Source organism: Pseudoliparis swirei, chromosome 19 (genome assembly GCF_029220125.1).
Source record: "Pseudoliparis swirei isolate HS2019 ecotype Mariana Trench chromosome 19, NWPU_hadal_v1, whole genome shotgun sequence".
Taxonomy (NCBI): Eukaryota; Metazoa; Chordata; class Actinopteri; order Perciformes; family Liparidae; genus Pseudoliparis; species Pseudoliparis swirei.
The window spans coordinates 2,154,500-2,179,739 of NC_079406.1; the positions used below are offsets into that span (position 1 = coordinate 2,154,500).

Consider the following 25,240-nt stretch of genomic DNA (forward strand, 5'->3'; position numbering starts at 1 on the left):
GAGCTCCTCTCTCCTCTCCTCTCTCCTTATGGATGCATTTACATTCTCTCCATCACATTGATGACTCTGCTTCCTCCCCGGAGTCGTTGTGACTTCACGTCCCGCTGATGTTGTTCCTGATCCGATGTGAGGTCAAAGGTCAGGGGTGCCCTCTGAGGGGAATTTGTAATTTGTGATATTGGGCTCCGTGATATAAACTGAATTATATTGATCGCGCTGGTCGAGAAACACGTAACCAGACGGAGGAGATGTCGGCGTGTTCTCTGCGTGTGTCGCGCTCATCTCCTTCCCCCGCGCTCCACTCACAGCTTCATCGGTCCCTCTCACGGTCTCCGGGCGCTCGGCATCAGGCGGCCATCTTTTTAAAAAAAAATCAGATCTGTATGCACGCCCGCTGCTTGGCGTCGGGCGACCGGCCGGCCGCGTCGGCGTCGTGAGTTTGTAACGTGCCGGTGGAGCCGCTGGAGTCCGAGATCTGCTCCCTGGCCGTCTCGAAGGTCTCGCTCGGGACGCCGTCGCTGTACGACTCGCCGCCCGCGGCCTGCGACTCGGAGCGCGAGGCGTCCGCCGGGTCGCCGCGCTCCTCTCCGGTACGGGCGTCCGCGCGTACGTCCTCCGCGTCTCCGTGAGCGGCGCCAGTCCTCGGAGGCGAGTTGCCTCCGCTGTTTTCATTTCCCGGCGAAGCGCCGACGGGGTCCTCGTCCTTCTCTACGTCTTCGTCCTCTCCGTGCTCCTCTTCCTCCCCAGACAGAACCCTCTTCAGACCCCGGGCTCGGTCGGCGTAGTGTCGGCACAGCGCGGCGTCGGGCATGTGGCGGCTGTGGATCTCCGCCAGCTTCATGTAGACCACGTACAGAGCCGCGGGGTTGGCGCGGTCCTCCAGCGCCGCCGCCAGAGCCAAGTGGAAGTAGCCCACCGCGTCGAAGGAGTCCTGGAGGGGGGGGGCGGGGGGGGGGGTCTGGTTTTAATGACATACGTCATTCTGATTGGCAACAGACACCGTGAGAAGGATCCAGATAAAACGTCTGTTGCTTCCATTCAGACCCCGGCTGGCGGCACTCGTAGCCAGAGGAACGCGAGGTGAAACAAACGCCGCGTCAGCATGTTTTCATTGTAAAACTGTCGCTCAGTTTTGAGGAATGAGGTTCGTTTTTCGACAGATGAATTCAAAATGTCTTGAAACGAAGCCACTGAGTGAGGGCCGGAAAACAGATGACGTGATGTAGAGTATGTCACCAAAAATATGTCAAATATGTAAAAATGGAAAACATGTCGCCAACATCACGTCGTTTTGAATAAAGTTCATGTCCTCAACACGCTGCTCCTATTTCACCTGTTTTACTTCCCCTATTTTACCTGTTTTGCTGCCCCTTTAATACTTATTTTGCCTCCCCTATTTTTCCTATTTTGCTTCCCTTATTTTACCTGTTTTTCGTCCCCTATTTTAGCTTTTTTGCTTCCCCTATTTTACCTGTTTTGCTTCCCCTGTTTTACTTATTTTGCCTCCCCTATTTTTCCTATTTTGCTTCCCTTATTTTACCTGTTTTGCTTCCCCTATTTTAGCTTTTTTGCTTCCCCTATTTTACCTGTTTTGCTTCCCCTGTTTTACCTGTTTTGCTTCCCCTATTTCACCTGTTTTGCTTCCCCTATTTACCTGTTTTGCTTCCCCTATTTCACCTGTTTTGCTTCCCCTTTTTACCTGTTTTGCTTCCCCTATTTTACCTGTTTTACTTCCCCTATCTTACCTGTTTTGCTTCCCCTATTTCACCTGTTTTGCTTCCCCTATTTCACCTGTTTTGCTTCCCCTATCTTACCTGTTTTACTTCCCCTATTTGACCAGTTTTACTTCCCCTATTTCACCTGTTTTGCTTCCCCTATTTTACCTGTTTTACTTCCCCTATTTGACATGTTTTACTTCCCCTATTTCACCTGTTTTGCTTCCCCTATTTTACCTGTTTTACTTCCCCTATTTTACCTGTTTTACTTCCCCTATTTTACCTGTTTTACTTCCCCTATTTTACCTGTTTTGCTTCCGCTATTTTACCTGTTTTACTTCCCCTATTTTACCTGTTTTACTTCCCCTATTTTACCTGTTTTACTTCCCCTATTTCACCTGTTTTGCTTCCCCAATTTTACCTGTTTTACTTCCCCTATTTGACCTGTTTTACTTCCCCTATTTCACCTGTTTTACTTCCCCTATTTTACCTGTTTTACTTCCCCTATTTGACATGTTTTACTTCCCCTATTTCACCTGTTTTGCTTCCCCTATTTTACCTGTTTTACTTCCCCTATTTTACTTGTTTTGCTTCCCCTATTTTACCTGTTTTACTTCCCCTATTTTACCTGTTTTGCTTCTGCTATTTTACCTGTTTTACTTCCCCTATTTTACCTGTTTTACTTCCCCTTTTTCACCTGTTTTGCTTCCCCTATTTTACCTGTTTTGCTTCCCCTATTTTACCTGTTTTACTTCCCCTATTTGACATGTTTTACTTCCCCTATTTCACCTGTTTTGCTTCCCCTATTTTACCTGTTTTACTTCCCCTATTTTACCTGTTTTACTTCCCCTATTTTACCTGTTTTGCTTCCGCTATTTTACCTGTTTTACTTCCCTATTTTACCTGTTTTACTTCCCTATTTTACCTGTTTTACTTCCCTATTTCACCTGTTTTGCTTCCCCATTTTACCTGTTTTACTTCCCTATTTTACCTGTTTTACTTCCCTATTTCACCTGTTTTGCTTCCCAATTTTACCTGTTTTACTTCCCTATTTTACCTGTTTTACTTCCCTATTTGACCTGTTTTACTTCCCTATTTGACCTGTTTTACTTCCCTATTTCACCTGTTTTACTTCCCTATTTTACCTGTTTTACTTCCCTATTTGACATGTTTTACTTCCCTATTTCACCTGTTTTGCTTCCCCTATTTTACCTGTTTTACTTCCCCTATTTTACTTGTTTTGCTTCCCCTATTTTACCTGTTTTACTTCCCCTATTTTACCTGTTTTGCTTCTGCTATTTTACCTGTTTTACTTCCCCTATTTTACCTGTTTTACTTCCCCTTTTTCACCAGTTTTGCTTCCCCTATTTTACCTCTTTTACTTCCCCTATTTTACCTGTTTTACTTCCCCTATTTGACATGTTTTACTTCCCCTATTTCACCTGTTTTGCTTCCCCTATTTTACCTGTTTTACTTCCCCTATTTTACCTGTTTTACTTCCCCTATTTTACCTGTTTTGCTTCTGCTATTTTACCTGTTTTACTTCCCCTATTTTACCTGTTTTACTTCCCCTTTTTCACCTGTTTTGCTTCCCCTATTTTACCTCTTTTACTTCCCCTATTTTACCTGTTTTACTTCCCCTATTTTACCTGTTTTACTTCCCCTATTTCACCTGTTTTGCTTCCCCTATTTTACCTGTTTTACTTCCCCTCATGTAAACACATAAATATAACATGTCGTGCTCCTGGACCGTCATGTAAACACATGAATGTAAACACATAAATGTAAACACATGAATGTAAACACATAAACATAAACACATGAATGTAAACACATGAATGTAAACACATGAATGTAAACACATGAACGTAAACACATGAATGTAAACACATGAATGTAAACACATGAACGTAAACACATGAGCCCGCGGTGACCTTCAGCCGGTGCAGGGTGAGGTCTCCCAGCCGGCAGTACAGCTTGGTGAAGTAGCGCGCCTCGGCGGCGTCCTGCAGGCTGGCCGGACACAAGGTCACCGACCTCAGGTAGAAGTTCTCCGCCAGCTCGTAATGCTGCTGGTCGTAGTGGACGGTGGCCAGACGGTGGAAGGCCGTCCTCTCGTTCACACGCACACCTGAGGAGGAAGAAGAACTCACACTGCAACACCATGGATGGAGGAGGAGGAAGAGGAGGAGGAGGAGAAGAAGGAGGAATGGTAGGAGAAGAAGAAGGAGTAGGAGAAGAAGAAAGAGGAAGAGTAGGAGAAGAAAAAGATGAAGAAGGAGTAGGACGAGAAGAAGAGGAAGAGAAAAAAAGAAGAGGAAGGAGAAGAAGAAGAAGAAGTCACTTCAGCATCTTAAACTTCCTGTATTAGAAGAAGTGGAAGAAGAGGAGGAAAAAGAAGACAAAGAGAAAAAGAAGAGGAAGAGGAAAAGGAAGAAGAAGAAGAAGAAGGAGGAGGAGAAGAAGAGGAAGAGAAAAAAGAAGAGGACGGAGAAGAAGAAGAAGAAGAAGGAGGAGAAGAAGAGGAAGAGAAAAAAGAAGAGGACGGAGAAGAAGAAGAAGAAGAAGGAGTAGGAGGAGAAGAGGAAGAGAAAAAAGAAGAAGAAAAAGAAGGAGTAGGAGGAGAAGAAGAGGAAGAGAAAAAAGAAGAGGATGGAGAAGAAGAAGAAGAAGGAGTAGGAGGAGAAGAAGAGGAAGAGAAAAAAGAAGAGGACGGAGAAGAAGAAGAGGCTCCGCCCCTCTACCTGTCTTCCCGGCGCTCTGCGCGGCGAGCTCGGCGTACTGCAGCGCCTCCTCCGGCTCGCCGTGCTTCATCAGCAGCTCCGTCAGTTTACTCAACAGGCGGAACTCGGAGTGGACGTCGTCCACACTGCGGGCGAACGGGAGAGCGCCGTCCTGCAGCCGCACACGGAGGAGACGATGACGTCATCAACGTCATCCAATCAGGAGACGCTTCCATCCAGAGAGACTCAGAGGGAAGGATTCACCCACGAGGACCAACCAGAATCAACAAGGGCCGGAGAGGCGGGGCCAATCCAGTTTTTAATCCAGTTTATTTGTAGAGCCCATTTTCACAAACTACACATTCCCCTCAGAGTGCTTTACAATCTGTACACATAGGCATCCCTGACCTTTGACCTTTGACCTCACATGGGATCAGGAACAACTCCCAAACAACCCTTCAGGGTAAAAGGTCAGACCCCTTGAGGAGAGAACAGAGGAGGATCCCTCTCCAGGATGGACAGGTGTCATAGATGTCATGTGACCAGAAGGAATCATTACACACACATTAAAACACAGGAACAACACAATGAAGACGAAGAGTGGATGAAGAGTTGGTAGTCGGCATATTCCACCATCCAGACCTCCACCATCCATCAGGTGGAGGTAGAGAGGAGGAGTGGGCGGAGCTTCAGCAGTGGGCAGAGTCTCAGCAGGGCCATGGCGTAGTTGGTAGTCGACATATTCCACGATCCATCAGGCAGATGGATCTATGACGTCTCATAGGGTCCGGTTCGAAAAACAAACATGTAATGCATCAAACGTAACAGAGTGCATTATGGGGGAAACGCCTCTCACCCTGTAGAAAGGCACCGACGCCATGCGGTTCCTGGAGCCTTTGAAGTAGACGTCTCCGGCCTCCTCGTAGATGCTCATGACGAAGTGGTGGTCGTTCATCCTCAGGGCCGTCTTCACCGCCGCCTGTTCGCCACACAGATGAACTCACGGGTCACACACGCCGACCGCTGGATTCACGGGACTTTAAACCAAATTACCACGACAAAACATTTAGTAAAATCCCGGTGCGTGTACATGATAGCGGATTATCCCTGAGCTACTGTTGCTATGGCCACCGAACTTTTCAGGTCAGTCACGTTCACTCGCAGCGAAAAAAGCCGTGAATTATTTTAAAATCGGCGTTAATGAACATGTAAAAATAACAAATTTCCAAGATTTTTCCAAAACGTTTGACTTTTTTTTAGGCCTGAAAATAACCTTTTAAAATTCCATGACGTTTCCAGGTTTTTATGATAGCATGAACCCTGAAAAGCAGCTCGCTGCTCATGTAATCTGGATTAACATATTTATTTGGTGAATTATTTCAAACTCGGCTTCAATGAACATGTAAAAATAACAAATTTCTACGACTTTTCCAAAACTTTTGACATTTTTTAGGCTTGAAAATAACCTTTTTAAAACTCCATGACTATTCCATGTTTTTTATGATAGCATGAACCCTGAAAAGCAGCTCGCTGCTCATTTAATATGGATTAACATATTTATTTGGTTCAATTTGGACTATTGTAGGACGTTGTTGTTGTTGTTGTTTAGCTTAGTTTAGTTTAGTTTAGTTTATTAAGGATCCCCATTAGTCCACACCGTAGTGGAGACTATTCTTCCTGGGGTCCAGGCAAAAAACATTACAATACAATACAAATACATAAAATGCAGTACAGCATGATACATTTTCACAAAAACACTTAGACTTAGAAAACAACATTTACATTAAAAGTAAAATAATAACACCTAAATACCTTAAATACCTAAAATAATAACCTAATCTACTATAATTTCCTTTCCGATTATTGCTGCCTTAAGTTGTTGTTGTTGTTGGTGGTGGCAGAAGATGTATCCAGAAAGCCTGTGGCATGGTAGTAACACACCATTCTCAGGCAGGTGTTTTCGTTTACAGGCGACAGCAGAAGCTCCTCCCCTCACCTGCAGGTACATGTCGGCCAGCTCGTCCTCCTGGATGAGGTAGTAGATGCGTCCCACCTGCAGCCAGGTCTCCGACTCCTCCTCCCTCTTGCCCAGATCTATAGAAATCCTCAGGCTCTGCTTGGTGTAGTCCAGAGATTTACGAGACGACCTGCGGAACAGAGACCAAAGGTATTGTGGGGAAATGATGGAGAAATGAAACGATGGAGGAGTGAGAGCGATGGGGACGGAGAGGCGGAGCTCCACCGTTCGGTGTTGAGCGACAGGTAGAGGCTGCTGAGGATCTCCAGGTACTCCCCCTCCAGCCGCTTGTCCTTCAGCTCTCGGCACACCGACACACAGTGCTCGTAGTACACGATGCTCTGGCTGTACAGCAGCATGTCGGCGTACACTCGACTCAGCACTTTGGCCACCACCATCCGACCTGCGATTAAAGTACGTTAGCTAGACGCTGAATACACCGATACGCGCGTGACGCTCAATAAGAAGTGTGTTAAGTCTGACCTCGACTGTACGGTTGGCATGGATTGTATTATTAGCTTATCACAGATACATTTAGATCAGGGGTGTCGAACTCATTTTCACCGTGGGCCACGTCATACATCATGGCCGCCGTCTTAAAGGGCCGGAAACACTTTATAAACTCCTCGAACATATTAAATAACTCTGTTTGCATTTGATTATTGTTTATTTCAGTGTAGAGATATTGTACAAAAATAAATGCCTCTAATATTACAACATGAATCCATTTAATTTGAAACCTTCAAAATAAAAGCACAAATTTTTCTTAAATTTCGCTAAATGTCTTTCAAGCTGTCAGGGGCCACAGAAAATGATGCGGCGGGACGGATTTGGCCCGCGGGCCTTGTGTTTGACACCTGTGATTTAGATGGAAAACATTACAGGACACACGATGTATTTACATAATGTGTCCACCAGGGTCACTGAAAGGTTTTGTTTTTACCAGAAACATGTCTGATTGTTTTGTTAATATCAACCTCTTATGTAATCAGACTTAAAGGAGTCAAAGATATATTCTTATATTACTTAAATTAGAAGTTCAGTATTTTGGGAAATATGAGGCCTTTCCACACCCACGATATAACGTGAATATTACGAAAAATGCACCTCATGTAAAGACATCCAGTAGATCTACCTGATCCACTCCTTCCCTTCTTACCTTTCACAATTAAATCCCAACGTTTCTCCTTTTCATGTTAACTTGTACTCACTGTGTAAGTTCCCAGCATGCAGTGCAATCAGCAGCCCCATTTCATAGCAAGCCCTGCTGTCGTGGCTCCGCCTCCTGTCCTTGTAGCTCCGCCCCAGCCACAGGAAGGTCTGGACGTGCTCCTCGTCGACGGGGCTTTCCCAGAGCTCCAGAAACAGATGTAGCGATCTGGGGAAACACAATCGCTCCGTAAACACCTCTTCAATGAAACTCTTTCTACATTTGTTGGGGGAGGAAATGACGACTCGGATTTTCTCACCTGACCAGGAAGCGTTCGGCCACCAGGGGCGCCCCCACGTCCAGCGCCAGGCAGCCCAGGTTGGCCAGAGCCAGGGCCTGGTTCCTCTGGTGCCCGCTCTCCCTGGAGATCGCCAAGGCCGAGTGGAGGTGCCGCCCGGCCTCCGGGACGCAGCCCTGCTGCCTCAGACACAGAGCCAGGAGGTTGTGGATCACGCCGCGCTGCGTGGGGCTGTCTGTGCCCTGGAGGAAGGAGACTGACGTTATATCATGTTAGAAAGAACGGCCAGGAGAGGGCGACACTGAGCGGTTTTCAAACGTCTAGAACAGGGCGATTCCGGGGGCCACAGAGACAGCAAACACATGGTTAGAACCGGGTGGGGGCGGGCTATCGCCTGAAAAGGAGACCGAAACTCTGGCATGTTTAAATCGAAATAACCCTGTCACAGAAAATATCCAGCGCCATGACCTCGTGCTACTTCCTGCAGAGACCGTCTCTGCGAAGTCTGGAGTCTGTGGCACGTTTTCTTAAGGAGTTATAATGTTATAAAGAACGGCCACTAGGGGCGACACTGAGCGGTCGCCTATAACGTGGCGATTCCGGGGGCCACAAACACATGGTTAGAACCGGGCGGGGACGGGCTATCACCTGAAAAAGAGACCGAAACTCTGGTCTCGGCGTTTATAAACCGAGCTCTTCTCCGACGTCCATCCAGGTGAGTTGTCGTGCTGTACCTGGAGGGACGTGAGCAGCGGCTGCAGGACGCTCCGGGCCCTCTCGGCCTCCCCCGTCAACACCAGCAGCCAGCCGAGCAGCACGGAGGCCTCGAAGCCCTCCTCCTCGTTGATGTGACCCCCCGTCTCCACGGCCCGCCGGGCGCAGAGCACCGCCTTGTCCAGAGCGCCGTGCTGCAGGTAGACGGTGGCCAGGCCCTGACACAGGTCCCTCTGGGTCTTCAGCTCCTCCCCTCGCTCCGCGATGACCAGCGCCTGCTGCAGGTACGTCACAATCTGCGCGGGGAGCAGGGAGGTGCCTTCGTTCCAGCTCGGGTTCAGGCGCACCGAGTTCCTGACGAACAGCTCGATCCTCCAGAAGGCGTCGGGCAGCGAGTGGTCCGGCCTCGAGTCCAGGCTCAGGGACGCCAGCGCCAAGTACGGCATGTGCTTCCGGTGGTAGAGCCGGCTCAGCAGCCAGTTGAGGTCCAGGGGGACGACGGGACGCCCCTCGGCGGCGGAGAGCGTCGCCGAGAGGAACTGCAGCCGCTCCACGAAGGGCAGGGCGTCGTCGGGCCTCCGGCGGGCGAGGAAGAGGCCGGCCACGAGGAAGCAGACGCGAGCCTCCAGGTGCTTGTCGGCCGTCACCACCGACCGCCGGAGCAGCAGCTGCAGCAGCTCCAGCTCGTCCGCGGAGGTGAAGGCGTGGCAGGGCAGGCAGAGGAGCAGCGCCGCGGCCTTCTCCAGGGTCGGCGGCAGCTTGTCCGCCATGCGCTGCTTCAGGTAGATGGCGGTGAGGTTCGTGTAGAGGGCGACGAGGAGCGGCGTGTCGGAGAAGCCGTCCACGCCGACGCCCAGAGCCTCCTCGTAGTACACGCGGGCCTGAGGAGACGCACGGAGGATGGCGGTCACGTCCGGATCGCGCATAACGACGACAGAGAAGAAGCTCGAACCTGAGACAGCTTCAGCTTCCGGGCGCAGAGTCTCCCCAGGAGGAAGCAGGCCCGGCGGTGGGCCCAGTCCAGGCCCGTCCTCTTGGCGCCCTCCCGGACGCCCTCCAGGTGACCCGACAGCTCGTCCTCAGTCCTCCCGCCGAAGGTCACCCGCAGGAAGGAACACTGAAGGTCGTACAGCGGCAGGAGGTCGTCCTGGAAGAGATGCGGCAGAGAGTCAGGAAGAGCCGCGAGGTGGAAGAGGCGACGGGTCAAAGGGATGAGAACCATCAGCGAACACGACGCTGAGACTCGTCGACTGATGTTTCCTTTTTATATGTTGACTCGTAACTTCTTTAAGTTATAAAAGTTTCAGAGAAACGTTGATGTGACGTGTCGACCGTAAAGTTTCGCCCGTAACTGGTGTGACCACATGATTTTTTGAACTCTCTTTAACACGTCACACGATGATGACGATGATGACGATGATGATGATGATGTTAGGTTGTAATCGTTTATTTTGATAACATCTGCAGAGGTCTTATGTTTTAAATTAATACATATAGAAAGATATTATAATAGAAAATATTCGGGAGAATATTGATATTGTTATTAATGTATTATGAAGCATAGGGGTAATGTTTACTCTATGCAAATGTAAATGGCAAGAATTAATGTATATTGCACGAGAGTGACTGTATGTTCGTATTATAGATTGATGAGGCCGGTTGAATTCCGTCAAGTGACTTCTAATAACAAGGGACTTTTATTGTGAAAGTGACTTTAATGCGGACAATAACAAGACGGGACTCTTATTGTGAAAATACTTGTTTAGCGTCTGGACCGGAAGTGACGTTTTGACCGGGCCGGTGACATTGAGTATAAAACTCCGTGGATTAGAGAAATCGGGTCTCTTCTCCAGGGATCCTCGAGGCCGCAAGGCTGAGGGGGGAGGAGCCGGGAGCCGAGGAAGAGCGCCTTGAAGGTTTGTTTTACCCTTCCTGCCATTAAATGTTGATAACTTAATTCACGTGCGTCCGGAAGCCTGTTTTCCATCATCTGCGAAGTGCCCAGTTTCAGAACTACTTTACAATGACGATGATGATGACGACGCTCAGGACGTCTTTGTGCACGCGGGTAAATCGTTAATGTTTATATTGATCGCCAATTCCATGCCTCGTCATGCAGTAACAACACAGAGAGACCGTTGACTTCCTTTTTGTTTTTGCATGTTTACGATCAGGTTTGTAAAATGTGAACCGACACTTCTTGACTTTGCTCCTATTGTTTCAGACATAGCAATAGAACACAGCACAGGACCCAGAACTCTTAATCGCTCGTGGATCAGTGAGACCGGCACACCTGGAAGCGCGGCTGGTTGAGCAGGGTCAGCGTGGGGTCGCTGAACTCGGAGTCCTCCCCCTCCCAGCTGTTCCCCTCCAAGGACAGAGGCGGGTCCTCCTGGAACTCGTCCATCTCCCTGAAGGTGTCGTCCAGAGCGAAGGACAGGCACTCCCCGTCGCGTTGCAAAGGATTGTGGGATTGATAGAGCGACAGGCGATGGGAGGAGTACGAGAAAGACGTGTGGGGGGAGGACTGGTAGGGGGGGGTGCCGCCGCCGCTCCTGTCCGACATGACGCTCTGGCGGCTGCTGGGAGGAACCTTGTGATCTGGGAAGAGGACAGACGCTGAGCGGAGGGCCGGCGTGCGCGGGCCGGCGTCTGCGGCGCGGCGGAGGCGTTACCGTGTCGGGGCCGCTTCCTGATGTACAGGAAGTCCGTCTCATCCAGTCGGTCTGAAAACACACGACGGGAATCAATACACGCTCGGAAGGTTCCATCTGGAACCGGAAACGGTTCTTCAGAGTGACGGCGTAGAAGAACCATTTATGGTTCCACAAAGAACCTTTCAAACCAGGGTTCTCTAAAGAACTATTTCCTTGAAGAGGTCTTCAAAGAACCTCTAAAGGTGTTTCAGAGAACCTTTAAAAAATGGTACTTTAAGGCACGATTTCCTTGAAGAGTTCTTCAAATAACCTATACAGGTATCTCAAAGAAATTTAAAGGCACTATTTATGCTTCCACAAAGAACCGTTTAAACCAGGGTTCTCTAAAGAACCATTTCCTTAAAGGATTCTTCAAAGAACCTATAAAGGTGTCTCAAAGAACCTTCAAAAAATGGTTCTTTAAGGCACCATTTCTGGTTCCTCAAAGAACCTTTTAAACCAGGGTTCTTTAAAGAACCACTTCTTTAAATAGTTCTTCAAAGAACCTTAAAAACATGGTTCTTTAAGGCACCATTTCTGGTTCCTCAAAGAACCTTTTAAACCAGGGTTCTTTAAAGAACCACTTCTTTAAATAGTTCTTCAAAGAACCTTCAAAACATGGTTCTTTAAGGCACCATTTCTGGTTCCTCAAAGAACCTTTCAAACCAGGGTTCTCTAAAGATCCACGTCCTTAAATAGTTCTTCAAAGAACCTATAAAGTTGCCTCAAACGAATAAATGGTTCTCTAGTCGGTGACGGTTCTTCGTAGAACCACAAAGCCTTTAAAAGAACCAATTAAGAACCATTATTTTTCTGTGTGCAGGCGTACGTGTCCCAGATGGGGATCGAGAGGGAACCCTCTTCAGGAGCCCAAGGAGACGTTCCCGTTGGGTTCCAGAGGTTCTTCTGGGTTCTCTTACCCAGCCGGTACACGCTGCTGATGTCGGAGGAGAAGAGTCTCTCCAGCAGGCCGCCGCCGTCGACCGGCTCGGCGCTGCAGGGGTTAACCCGAGCGAGGCCGCTCCGCTCCTCCTGCGTCAGGAAGACCAGCCGCCCGTCGCTGTGCGAGGGGAACAAAGGCGCCATTGTCACCCGTGTCCCCGTCTCACCCCTCCAGACGGCACAACGATATCAACGAGTTCAAAGAAGACAAACTAGAGGCGACTCGCGATGATTTAAAAGACAAAGTGCAAAAACATCATCGGACTGTTTGAATTCACGGCGTTACGCGACTGAGAGGAATGGATGTCCGTACAGCGGCGTGGTGTCCAGAGGCTTGACGTGGGCCTTGTGGATGAAGCCCGTGTGACCCGTGCAGGAGTGCGTCGCGATGAAGACATCCAGACCCCGGACCAGGAGACCCCGGACCTCCACGATGTCCCCCAGGCTGAGCTGGAGTTCATCCCGGTCCCCCGGGCTGTGGTCCACCACTGCGACGCAGGAACCGGTCACTGAGGGGCGTGATGAGGAGAGGTTGAGAGGTTGAGAGGTCAATATGGACAAGTGGGATGATACTGTAGATCAGGGGTGTCAAACTCATGTATAAGCATCATTTCTGCCCTCAAAGGGTTGCAACTGTAACATATAAATGTATAAACTACTCAAATATATTGTTAAATAACTCTTTTTGCATTTGAGTATTGTTTCTTTTAGTGTAAAATATTTTACATAAGTAAATGTCTCGTAAATCCATTCATTTTTGAAACCTTCAAAATAAAAGGGCAAGATATTTTTCTTCAATTTCTTTAAGAAAAGGTGATTGTATGGCCTTTAATTTTTTGTAATTATTTTTTTTATTTGGAAATATTTGCAGGTACATAACACAGTAAATATGTACTTTAACTCATATTTACATCGATCTTTATACTCTTGATATATATATTTTTTTAATTCTGCAGGAGATTTGTGAGGAAGCAAAACAATTAAGTTAGAATGCTTTTCACAAGTGTCGGCGCTGCTATATGCATAAACATGTTAGTATTGATCCACACATTGATGGATGTGCACTGCTTTGTGTTCCCCTTAATAGGAAGTGAGTTTGATATTAATCCTTTTTTTTGCTGACTTTACAAACACAAAATAAAAACTTTTTTTGCACACTGAAAAAAAAATATTGTTACTTAAAATTGTTCTCCCATTTTATATATTATTATATATTTATTTTATATATTTATTTTTCCTCCCATTTTATATATTATTATATATTTTTTATAGTTGCACACAAAAGTTATATTCCTCTCAAAAACGTTGAATGAATCCACCTTAGGCCTAAAAGAAACCATTTGTTTTACCGATGGCGTGTTCAAACGGTTCCGTGTTTGCCGGCGAGCATCCGGCGTTGCCCGGGTAGTTCCTCAGAAACCACCTGACCAAACAGGAAGTGGAGTTTAAACTCATGTCCGACGTCTGCATCCGTAACAGGAAGCCGCTGGAGGAGCGCGGCGCGACTCACTGGTAGAAGGGGTACGGCAGCGGCTGCATGGCGTTGACCGGCACCAGGCCGTGGCGCCCGGTGGACAGCATGGCGCCCTCCCACATGCTGTCCTGCCCCGTGTCCCTCACCATCAGCAGCTCGTTCTTCTTGAACTGCAGCTGCTCCTCGTTGTCCTCGTCTTCGTCGCTTCTGGTGAACAGCGCCTTGGCGAAGAAGGAGCCTGAGAGAAGAGAGAGAGAAACCCGACGCAAACCAGTTACCCAAAGAATCAGCATCAAGCTTCCAGCTTCTCCTTTCCAGCTTCCAGCTTCAAGCTTCTCGTTTCCAGCTTCAAGATTCTCCTTTCCAGCTTCCAGCTTCAAGCTTCTCCTTTCCAGCTTCAAGATTCTCGTTTCCAGCTTCCAGCTTCCAGCTTCTCGTTTCCAGCTTCCAGCTTCCAGTTTCCAGCTTCCAGCTTCCAGCTTCCAGCTTCCAGTTTCCAGCTTCCAGCTTCCAGCTTCCAGTTTCCAGTTTCCAGCTTCCAGTTTCCAGCTTCCAGCTTCCAGCTTCTAGTTTCCAGTTTCCAGCATCAAGCTTCCAGCTTCCAGCTTTTAGCATGAAGCATCATTCCGTCACGGGGACATGATGGATGTTTTACCTCCGCTCCTTTATTACTTTAATGTAACTCTCAGAACTATTTGCCAGCGCTGCAATTTTATTGTACATTTCCAAAGGCTTTTTGCCTCTGGGAAATGTCCAGCAGGAAATCAATATCCATTCTTATGGATTAGTGGTGATGCTGTAGCACAATGACTAGTTTATAATGAGTATTTAGCTAATTGCTAACTCTCACAGACATCCAGGTCCTCTTAATTCACATGTATTAAATTTAAAAGATCAGTTTTTGGCCATAATTTGAAATCATCATAATTCTGACTTTTATTTAGAAGTCTTTTATAATTAGTAATTTGGCAAATAAGATAACAATAAAGTATCATTTGTCCAAAGTCATGCGTGACAGTACATTCCTGAGCCTTTCCTGGTGTTAATTGGGGTCAGTGGAAATGGATTTTAAAATAATTGGGATCAAATGGCAGCCAAAGTTGGTTCAGACAGAAGTACCGTGACAAAGATTCAAGAGGCTTTTGACAAAAACTACTTAAAATACTCCAAATACGCTGAAGGTTTTCACACAGAGATCCTTTAATAGCCAAAAGGGCAAAAAGATTAAAAGTGTAAGTTTGAACAAAAATATTGTATTCCTCATATGTTATGTTATCACCCTGTTATGGTTTAAGAATTAATCTATTCCCAAAATGCTGACTGGGCGTCTATAGCATGGACTCAACCTCCTGGAGCAGCAGGCCCAGGAGTTAGTCACCCCCCTGGAGCAGCAGGCCTAGGTGTTAGTCAACCCCCTGGAGCAAAAGGACAAGGGATTAGTCACCCCCCTGGAGCAAAAGGACCAGGGATTAGTCACCCTCCTGGAGCAACAGGCCCAGGTAGAGGGTGGCCAGGTGTTACTCACCCCCCTGCAGCAGCAGGCCCAGGTAGAGGGTGGCCAGGTGTTACTCACCCCCCTGCAGCAGCAGGCCCAGGTGTTAGTCACCCCACTGCTGCAGCAGGCCCAGGTAGAGGGTGGCCAGGTGTTACTCACCCCCCTGCAGCAGCAGGCCCAGGTGTTACTCACCCCCCTGCAGCAGTAGGCCCAGGTGTTACTCACCCCCCTGCAGCAGCAGGCCCAGGTGTTAGTCACCCCACTGCTGCAGCAGGCCCAGGTAGAGGGTGGCCAGGTGTTACTCACCCCCCTGCAGCAGCAGGCCCAGGTAGAGGGTGGCCAGGTGTTACTCACCCCCCTGCAGCAGCAGGCCCAGGTGTTAGTCACCCCACTGCTGCAGCAGGCCCAGGTAGAGGGTGGCCAGGTGTTACTCACCCCCTGCAGCAGCAGGCCCAGGTGTTACTCACCCCTTGCAGCAGTAGGCCCAGGTGTTACTCACCCCCCTGCAGCAGCAGGCCCAGGTGTTAGTCACCCCACTGCTGCAGCAGGCCCAGGTAGAGGGTGGCCAGGTGTTACTCACCCCCCTGCAGCAGCAGGCCCAGGTGTTATTCACCCTCCTGCAGCAGCAGGCCCAGGTGTTAGTCACCCCCCTGCTGCAGCAGGTCCAGGTAGAGGGTGGCCAGGTGTTACTCACCCCCCTGCAGCAGCAGGCCCAGGTGTTACTCACCCCCCTGCAGCAGCAGGCCCAGGTGTTACTCACCCTCCTGCAGCAGCAGGCCTAGGTGTTAGTCACCCCTGCTGCAGCAGGCCCAGGTAGAGGGTGGCCAGGTGATACTCACCCCCCTGCAGCAGCAGGCCCAGGGAGAGGGTGGCCAGGTGTTACTCACCCCTGCAGCAGCAGGCCCAGGTGTTAGTCACCACTGCTGCAGCAGGCCCAGGTAGAGGGTGGCCAGGTGTTACTCACCCCCCTGCAGCAGCAGGCCCAGGTGTTACTCACCCCCCTGCAGCAGTAGGCCCAGGTGTTACTCACCCCCCTGCAGCAGCAGGCCCAGGTGTTAGTCACCCCACTGCTGCAGCAGGCCCAGGTAGAGGGTGGCCAGGTGTTACTCACCCTCCTGCAGCAGTAGGCCCAGGTGTTACTCACCCCCCTGCAGCAGCAGGCCCAGGTGTTACTCAACCTCCTGCAGCAGCAGGCCCAGGTAGAGGGTGGCCAGGTGTTACTCACCCCCCTGCAGCAGCAGGCCCAGGTGTTACTCACCCCCCTGCAGCAGTAGGCCCAGGTGTTACTCACCCCCCTGCAGCAGCAGGCCCAGGTGTTAGTCACCCCACTGCTGCAGCAGGCCCAGGTAGAGGGTGGCCAGGTGTTACTCACCCCCCTGCAGCAGCAGGCCCAGGTGTTACTCACCCCCCTGCAGCAGCAGGCCCAGGTGTTAGTCACCCTCCTGCAGCAGTAGGCCCAGGTGTTACTCACCCCCCTGCAGCAGCAGGCCCAGGTGTTACTCAACCTCCTGCAGCAGCAGGCCCAGGTAGAGGGTGGCCAGGTGTTACTCACCCCCCTGCAGCAGCAGGCCCAGGTGTTACTCACCCCCCTGCAGTAGCAGGCCCAGGTGTTACTCACCCCCCTGCAGCAGCAGGCCCAGGTGTTACTCACCCTCCTGCAGCAGCAGGCCCAGGTAGAGGGTGGCCAGGTGTTACTCACCCCCCTGCAGCAGCAGGCCCAGGTGTTACTCACCCTCCTGGAGCAACAGGCCCAGGTAGAGGGTGGCCAGGTGTTACTCACCCCCCTGCAGCAGCAGGCCCAGGTGTTACTCACCCCCCTGCAGCAGCAGGCCCAGGTGTTACTCACCCTCCTGCAGCAGCAGGCCCAGGTGTTACTCACCCCCCTGCAGCAGCAGGCCCAGGTGTTACTCACCCCTCTGCAGCAGCAGGCCCAGGTGTTACTCACCCTCCTGCAGCAGCAGGCCCAGGTAGAGGGTGGCCAGCCGTTCCTCGTCCACGGTGACGGTGATCTGCAGGTCGCCGAGCAGCTCGGGGTCCAGCCAGAAGGTCTGATCACACAGGAAGTTCTCCAGGCAGCGAGCCACGTAACCTGGGACACACACAGTGATGTCATCGCTGCACAGCAACAACAATACACCTGTTGACCGCGCCTTCATTTTTGTGAAATGTTTCAAATTCTTTGTTTTTCTCCAATATCAGTTTTCTTTTTTTAATCTACTTGTTTATTGCTCAAACACTTCGTTATGGGCTTTGTGGGCGGGGCTTGTTCATCTGCGAAACGTTTGCTGAATCCTGATTGGTTCCCAACGTGCATCACCTCCACGGCACCTTTAAACCCTCAACAACGTCAGGAGGAAGGTGATGTGTTGATGGGGTATATACGGGTCGTTTCTTTTACCTAAGGCCAGGTAAGTGGAGAACTTCCAGACTTCCTCCACGGTCTTGAACGTGAGGACGAAGCTGTCCTTCTCGGCGTGGACGGACACCAGACGAGCCGACAGGTCCTGCAGAGACAAACGTCTCAATCACAGGAGATGAAGAAGACATATCGACACGATGTGAGTGCACCTTCGTCTTCGTGAAGCGAAGGTCTGAGGCGATGTCGCTGTCAGGTGTGATGTCACTGGGTGTGATGTCACTCAGGTGTGATGTCACTGGGTGTGATGTCACTATCTGAGGTGATGTCACTCTCAGGTGTGATGTCACTGGGTGTGACGTCATTGTCAGGTGTGACGTCACTGTCAGGTGTGATGTCACTGGGTGTGATGTCACTGGGTGTGATGTCACTATCTGAGGTGATGTCACTCTCAGGTGTGATGTCACTGGGTGTGATGTCGCTGTCAGGTGTGACGTCACTGTCAGGTGTGATGTCACTGGGTGTGATGTCACTGGGTGTGATGTCACTATCTGAGGTGATGTCACTCTCAGGTGTGATGTCACTGGGTGTGATGTCGCTGTCAGGTGTGACGTCACTGTCAGGTGTGACGTCACTGGGTGTGATGTCACTGTCAGGTGTGACGTCACTGTCAGGTGTGATGTCACTGGGTGTGACGTTACTGTCAGGTGTGACGTCACTGGGTGTGATGTCACTGGGTGTGACGTCACTGGGTGTGACGTCACTGTCAGGTGTGATGTCGCTGTCGGGTGTGATGTCACTGGGTGTGATGTCACTGGGTGTGATGTCACTGGGTGTGACGTCACTGTCAGGTGTGATGTCACTGGGTGTGACGTCACTGTCAGGTGTGACGTCGCTCACCTTGAAGAGCTGGATGACGTCCTGGCTGTTGCTCTCCACCACCCGGAGGCGGGTGCGCAGCGCCTCCTGCAGGACGTGGTCGGGCTGCTCGCTGGAGCGCCGCCGCCCCGTGAACAGCAGCTCGATCTCTGGGAGGGAAGATCGGAGGAGAGCGGTTACTCCTCCTGGGGAAAAAATGGAAAGCAGGAAGAAATGTGCTGGGAGAACGAGAGAGAGAGAGAGAGAGGATGTATCATCAGGAGTAAACCAACTAAATGTCTTCTTGATGATATTCATCACACATCGCCCTGGAGTCGCTGAGTAAAAGGAAAAAAACATCTCTGGAGAGACAAAAGTTTTTCCAGAGTTCATTAAAGCTTTTCTGCAGGAGCTCATGTTCCGGCGTAATGCTCCGGGAGTTCAGCACCGGGGGAATAGCGGAACCATTAGGCCTCTTCCTGGACTCTGCGTGGCCATTTACATCCATTTGAGAGGAAGAACCTGGGGAGACTGCTGACTGAGCAGAACATTAGTGGGATGATAAGCACGCGTACATATATAAGTCATGTGAAGCTAGAACCTGTAACAGTTACACACAGGAGTCTTTAAATGTACCTGAGGAGAATTTATCTCCCAGTGACATAGTGCTTCCTCTCAAGGCCTCCTTCTTCTTCCAGTAGTTGTCAGGCTCCGCCCCTCCTTTACCAGGCTCCGCCCCTCCTTCGCCCGCCTCCACCGCTGGACCGTCATCCTCCTCACCTGCAGCTGGAAGAGAACAACCAAGGTGCTGCAATTGGTCCAGTGTCTCCTCTACGGCATGAGGTGGCGATCCCTATTGTTGTCCTTTAATAAAACAGCATGTCGTCGTACAGGAGGTTGAAGTCCTGTGGTAGAGCACTGGGTCCGACAAAAGAGTATTTGTGTATATTATATTATCTAATATAAAGTGGACTTAACGCTGGTCTAAGTTGATGCTGGTCTATTATTATAATATTTAATATAATATAATGTGGACTTAATGCTGGTCTACTATTATAAATATAATATAATATAATGTGGACTTAATGCTGGTCTAATATTATAAATATAATATAAAGTGGACTTAACGCTGGTCTAATATTATAATATATTATATAATATAAAGTGGACTTAACGCTGGTCTAAGTTGATGCATGTCTATTATTATAATATTTAATATAATATAAAGTGGACCTTTAATAATGTTAATATTACAGTGAATTGTACAACTAAAAGTGTCGATTCAGGTGGATTTTTACAAGTTAGCTTTGGTACTGAAGAACTTGCAGAAACTCGATGTTCCAGCCACTTCTCCACGACTTGTTGTCATGGTAAATGATCTCCATCCCAACTCATTTATGAGAGCAGCTGCTGCCCGGTGCAGGGACACGTCGTCCAGAACTCTTCCTCTGTGGATCCAATGAGCCCAAACCCAAACCCCCCCGGACCGAGCCCGCTGGACTCAGATGCCCGGTGCGCGGCCGTCTACCTCGGGTCATGATGTCGGTTCCGGAGACGTGTTGGCTGGCTTCCCCGAGCGCGTCCGGCTCCCTCCAGAGGGCGTCCAGCTCGGCAGGGGAGATGTCTGTGAGCAGGGAACCGGGTCAGAACCAGAACCAGGACATTTAACAGTCATCTAATCGGTCAGTAGAGAGGGGTTGTCAAAGGGGGGCACGGGAGATGGGTTTTAAATATATTTAAAATGAGCCTCCATTGAAAAAAAGAAGCCTTTGGAAAAAGTTATTTCATAAATATTCAATAAAATATAAGTTTAAGTTCATAAACTGAATTATATTATATATTATATATTGGGAATTTTGGGGGGAACCACTAGTCTAAAAAATAAAATAAAACGTGGCTCGTGGCAGAACCTACTGTTTACATGGAAACCAAAGTGTAAACAACAACAACAACATCGCCCCTTTAGGCCGTTTGGGTGTTTGTTGGCTGTGACAGCGGAGGAGACTCCAGGAGGTCCAGCTGCCGTGAAGCAGGTTGACGTGTTTAATGCTTTGTATTTTGTAGCGATTAGACAACAACAACAACAACAACAGCAACAACAGCAACAACAACAACAGCAACAAAAGAGCGATAATGGAGGTTGGAGGCATCTGTTTATATTGGAGACGACAAGTTTCAAGCCTTTGGTTAGTGTGTGTGTGTGGGGGGGGGGGGCAAACAGGCCTGGCACAAATACACACACACACACACACACAGCTGCAGTGACAGAGTCCTCCACGTGTTATGTCAGACACACAGACACACACCATTTAACTCTCTTTTTTAAAGAAACTCGAAAAAAAGTTTCTAAATTTCGCTTAGTGGGGGGGAGGGGCTGGGTTTGGGGGCGTGGACACACCCACACACACACTTCTGGCACACACACGCACACACACACACACTCACACAGCTGCAGTGACAGAGCTGACGCCTCCACTTTGTATGTCAGACACACACCATTTAAACCTTCTTTTTTTTAAAACCGAAAATAAAGTTAATAAAAGTCTCTAGTTTCCATGCGTGTCAGTGGTAGAACACAGCAGCACGGTTATTATCTGAAGGCCGAACAACAACAACAACAACAACAACAACAACAACGCAACGAGGCCATGCCAACACAACGCAGCGTGACAGTAGGCCGAGGGGACCGCAGCAGCCTGTTTCCTCTCCTCCTCTCCTCCTCTCCTCCTCGCGCAGCCCACGCCACTAACCCTCGTTACCTTCTCGGCTAAGCGCGTCACCCATGCTGCGCGCGCAGCTCTACCAGCGGCGCTCTCTCAGCGTGAGGCCGTCCCGCAGCAGACCGACCTGTGAGGGAGGAGAGGCACGCGTTGAGGAGCGGCGCGCAGCAGCAGCCGAGCAGCGGCCTGCAGCAGCGGGACGCCATCCGGCCCAGGAGCCCGCCGCTCCGGGAGAGCAGCGCCATCAGAACCCCCCCCCCCCCCCCTCAACTCTCTTCCTCTCTGCGGGACAGCCCTGTTCCCCTGTTCCCCTCCTTCTCCGGTGTCTCCTCCCTCAGAGCTCACTGGGCGCGTCGCCTCTGTCCCACCGCGAGCCTCATCTTCTTCACCTCTATCTGGCTGGGTCGGTTTCTTTAATCCCTCTTCTGTCTCTTGCTCTCTATCTCCCTCCTCCCACAAGCATCTCTCTCTCTCTCACTCTCTCTCTCTCCTCTCCCTCTCTCTCTCCTCTCTCTCTCTCTCCTCTCTCTCTCTCTCTCTCTCTCTCTCTCCCCAGTAGCTGCCCAGTCCAGTCACTGAATGCACAAAGTACTCTGTGGGATTGATATCAGTGTGTGTGTGTGTGTGTGTGTGTGCGTGTGTGTGTGCGTGTGTGTGTAGGTGTGTGTGTGTGAGGGGGACAGGCCTCAGTGAGAGCTTCCCTGTGTTCCCCATGTGTGTCGGTGGAAATATGCACAGAATGTTTGTCAGAGACAATGTGTGTGTGTCTTGTGTGTGTGTCTGTGTGTGTGTATGTGTGTGTCTGATGTGTTTGTCGTGTGTGGGTTTTGTGTCTGTGTTGTGTGTGTCTGTGTCTGGCATGTGTGTGTGTATCTTGTGCGTATATTGTGTGTGTTATGTGTGTATTGTGTGTGTATCTTGTGTATGTGTTGTGTGTGTCTTGTGTGTGTGTCTTGTGTGTGTTGTGTGCGTATTGCTGAGCCGCTGTAAGGCAACGCCACTCAGGGACTGCAAGGTCACAACGAGGGGGGGGGGGGTGGAGGGGGGGGGGGGTAGTGGTATAGATGGAGGTTCAGTTCATCAACACAACTCTCTGCCACCGGAGGTTGAGTGTGTGTGTGTGTGTGTGTGTGTGTGTGTGTGTGTGTGTGTGTGTGTGTGTGTGTGTGTGTGTGTGTGTGTGTGTGTGTGTGTGTGTGTGTGTGTGAGGCAGGACGCTGTGGCCTCTGTTTGCTACAGTTTGTCTCCGGTGACGTGAACTTCAACCTTTTTTTAAACAAACTCATTTTTTATGCTCAAAAATAACATAAAACTATAAAGTGTGTATCTGACTTTCTCTCTGATAGCACCGAGCTGCGTGTCGCTATGGTTACACCATTATGAATATTATATTTTAATAATTCTTTTAGTTGGTGTTTGAGTTGCTTTGAATGATTAATTATTGTAGTTTCTTTTGTTTAATCTGAATATATCTGCTCATTTAACCACAAAGAATAACTAAAAAACACATCTTATCCAACTTATGTTATTACTTATAGTATTACTTATGTTATAACTTCTGGTATTACTTCTGGTATTACTTATATTATTACTTATGTTAGAACTTGTGTTATTACTTATAGTATTACACATGGTATTACTTATGTTATTACTTATGTTATTATTTATAGTATTATTTATAGTATTATTGATGGTATTATTTATAGTATTATTTATGGTATTATTTATAGTATTATTGATGGTATTATTTATAGTATTATTTATGGTATTATTTATAGTATTATTGATGGTATTATTTATAGTATTATTTATAGTATTATTTATGGTATTATTTATAGTATTATTGATGGTATTATTTATAGTATTATTTATAGTATTATTTATGGTATTATTTATAGTATTATTGATGGTATTATTTATAGTATTATTTATGGTATTATTTATAGTATTATTGATGGTATTATTTATAGTATTATTTATAGTATTATTTATGGTATTTGAAGTGAAAAACAATGGCGACCACCTGTTGATCAAGCCGTGGTTCCCGGTCAGCTAGAAGGCCAGACAGCGTTCGCCCTGTGGTCAGTGTCACACACCGACTCACAAAGAGTCCGAGGACCGCAGACCCCCAGAACCCCCCAGGACCTCACGGGTCTGGAACCACATGTGTGTGTCTGTGAGTGTGTGTGTGTGTGTGTGTCTGTGAGTGTGCGTGAGTGTGTGTGTGTGTGTGTGCGTGAGTGTGTGTGTGTGACAGGAACGTTCAACCTCACGAGAAACTCGCGGCGTCAGCGTTGTCTGGCCGGGACAGAAAAGAGGATGTCGAGGCGGTGTGTGTGTGTAATGTGTGTGTGGTGTGTGTGTAGTGTGCGTGTAGTGTGTGTAGTGTGTATGTGGTGTGTGTGGAGTTTGTGTGTAGTGTGTATGTAGTGTGTGTGTAGTGTGTGTAGTGTGTATATAGTGTGTGTGTAGTGTGTTATCTAGTGTGTGTGTAGTGTGTGTAGTGTGTATGTAGTGTGTGTGTAGTGTGTTATCTAGTGTGTGTGTAGTGTTTGTGTAGTGTGTATGTGGTGTGTGTTTAGTGTGTATGTAGTGTGTATGTAGTGTGTGTATGTAGTGTGTGTGTGTAGTGTATATAGTGTGTGTGTAGTGTGTGTATATAGTGTGTGTGTAGTGTGTGTAGTGTGTATATAGTGTGTGTAGTGTGTGTGTGTAGTGTGTGTAGTGTGTGTGTGTGTGTGTGTGTAGTGTGTGTATGTAGTGTGTGTGTAGTGTGTATGTGCGGATGTACGATCCCGGTTGGTAGAATGTGGAAGAGGAGTTAGTGGAGAGAAATAGGAGCTGGGGGAGGGAGGGGGGGGGGGTGGTGGAGGGGCTGGGGGGGGGGGTATGGACTCTAAGTTTAGCCCCGTTAGCTCACATGCGTGCCACCCGCTGCCTGCAGGGAGATTCCCACACTGACAGCATTCAGACACATTGAGGAAGTTTATTCCCAGAGTTAGAATGGAGTGAAGAAGACTGTGGTCACGTGAGGAAGATCTCAGGCTCATGACCAAGCACCGAGGACACGGAATAAAGTCCCCGCCATGTTGTCCTGCTGCTAGCGGACCGACGGCTGCTTCAGCTAACGAGAGCAAAGTGCAGAAGACACAGTTATAACAGTGTTATAACAGTGTTATAACACTTTTACAACACTGTTATAACTCAAGCTCTCACATGGAGAGACGCATTGAAAGTAGAAAAAATAAACAGCTCTCACCTGTGTGCTGCTTCCAGCTCTCCGCTCTCATTTCATTCCTCACGTGCGTTGCAGAATGTGTGTGTGTCTGTGTGTGTGTGCGTGTGTGTGTGTGTGTCTCTCTCTGTTTGTTTGTGTGTGTGTGTGTCGCCACTTTAACTGGCGAGCTGCTGTCATTTTCCGCTATCACGGAGGAGAACAGAAGTGTGTGAGTCAGTGAGAGTGTGTGAGCCGGTGTGTGTGTGTGTGAGTGTGTGTGTGTGTGTGTGTGTGTGTGTGTGTGTGTGTGTGTGTGTGTGTGTGTGTGTGTGTGTGAGGCTATCCCAGACACCATGTCACTGACTGAGGAGGTTTTTGCTGTTAACTCCTCCCATGATCTCTGTGGGACAACAAGGCCACGGCCTCCACCCCCCCCCCCCCTCCTCTCACTCACTCTCTCACACACACACACACACACACACACACTCTCTCTCTCTCTCTCAGTCAAACCCTTACAGGAGTCTGAACCAGTGGAATTACGTCATGTTATAATTGCATTTTAATCATCTTCAACCCGTGATAACCTGTACCGGCTGTTTTGTGTCACAACTTCCCTTTTATATATTATTTCCGCATTCTGCCACACCAGTCGCACCAGTTTGGTCCAACACAAGCACACACACACACACACACACTAGACACACACACACACACTAGACACACACACACTCAGCAGGTTAGCGTCACATAGAATCAGCTGGTTTGTGTCCACACCTCGTCTTCATTCCAGAGGAGCTTCACAGTCCTGCCCTATCGAGCCACACACACACACACACACACACACACACACACACACACACCTAAA

General features: G+C 48.9%; 1 protein-coding gene across 4 annotated transcripts; it reads right to left on the bottom strand.

Annotated features, from left to right (window-relative positions):
* Window positions 1–368: 368 nt before the first annotated feature.
* sh3tc2 (SH3 domain and tetratricopeptide repeats 2) lies at window positions 369–24,682 on the bottom strand. Of its 4 annotated transcripts, XM_056439219.1 has the most exons (24): window positions 24,418–24,481; window positions 24,079–24,282; window positions 21,198–21,285; window positions 19,967–20,062; window positions 19,075–19,224; window positions 18,481–18,608; window positions 17,623–17,728; window positions 17,170–17,313; window positions 13,766–13,967; window positions 13,605–13,678; window positions 12,569–12,764; window positions 12,234–12,373; window positions 11,293–11,343; window positions 10,911–11,218; window positions 9,570–9,764; window positions 8,638–9,498; window positions 7,925–8,145; window positions 7,667–7,833; window positions 6,681–6,858; window positions 6,435–6,585; window positions 5,295–5,417; window positions 4,460–4,610; window positions 3,650–3,846; window positions 369–931 (listed from the first exon to the last, which is right to left on the bottom strand). In XM_056439219.1, the coding sequence occupies exons 3-24, from the start codon at window positions 21,220–21,222 to the stop codon at window positions 374–376; spliced, it is 4,422 nt and encodes a 1,473-aa protein (XP_056295194.1). In that variant the 5' UTR covers window positions 21,223–21,285; window positions 24,079–24,282; window positions 24,418–24,481; the 3' UTR covers window positions 369–373. The 4 variants fall into 4 exon arrangements, with proteins under 4 accessions (XP_056295194.1, XP_056295193.1, XP_056295192.1 ...); XM_056439218.1 differs by lacking the exon at window positions 24,079–24,282 and having other exon boundaries at window positions 24,418–24,501; XM_056439217.1 differs by lacking the exons at window positions 21,198–21,285; window positions 24,079–24,282 and having other exon boundaries at window positions 24,418–24,682.
* Window positions 24,683–25,240: the final 558 nt, after the last annotated feature.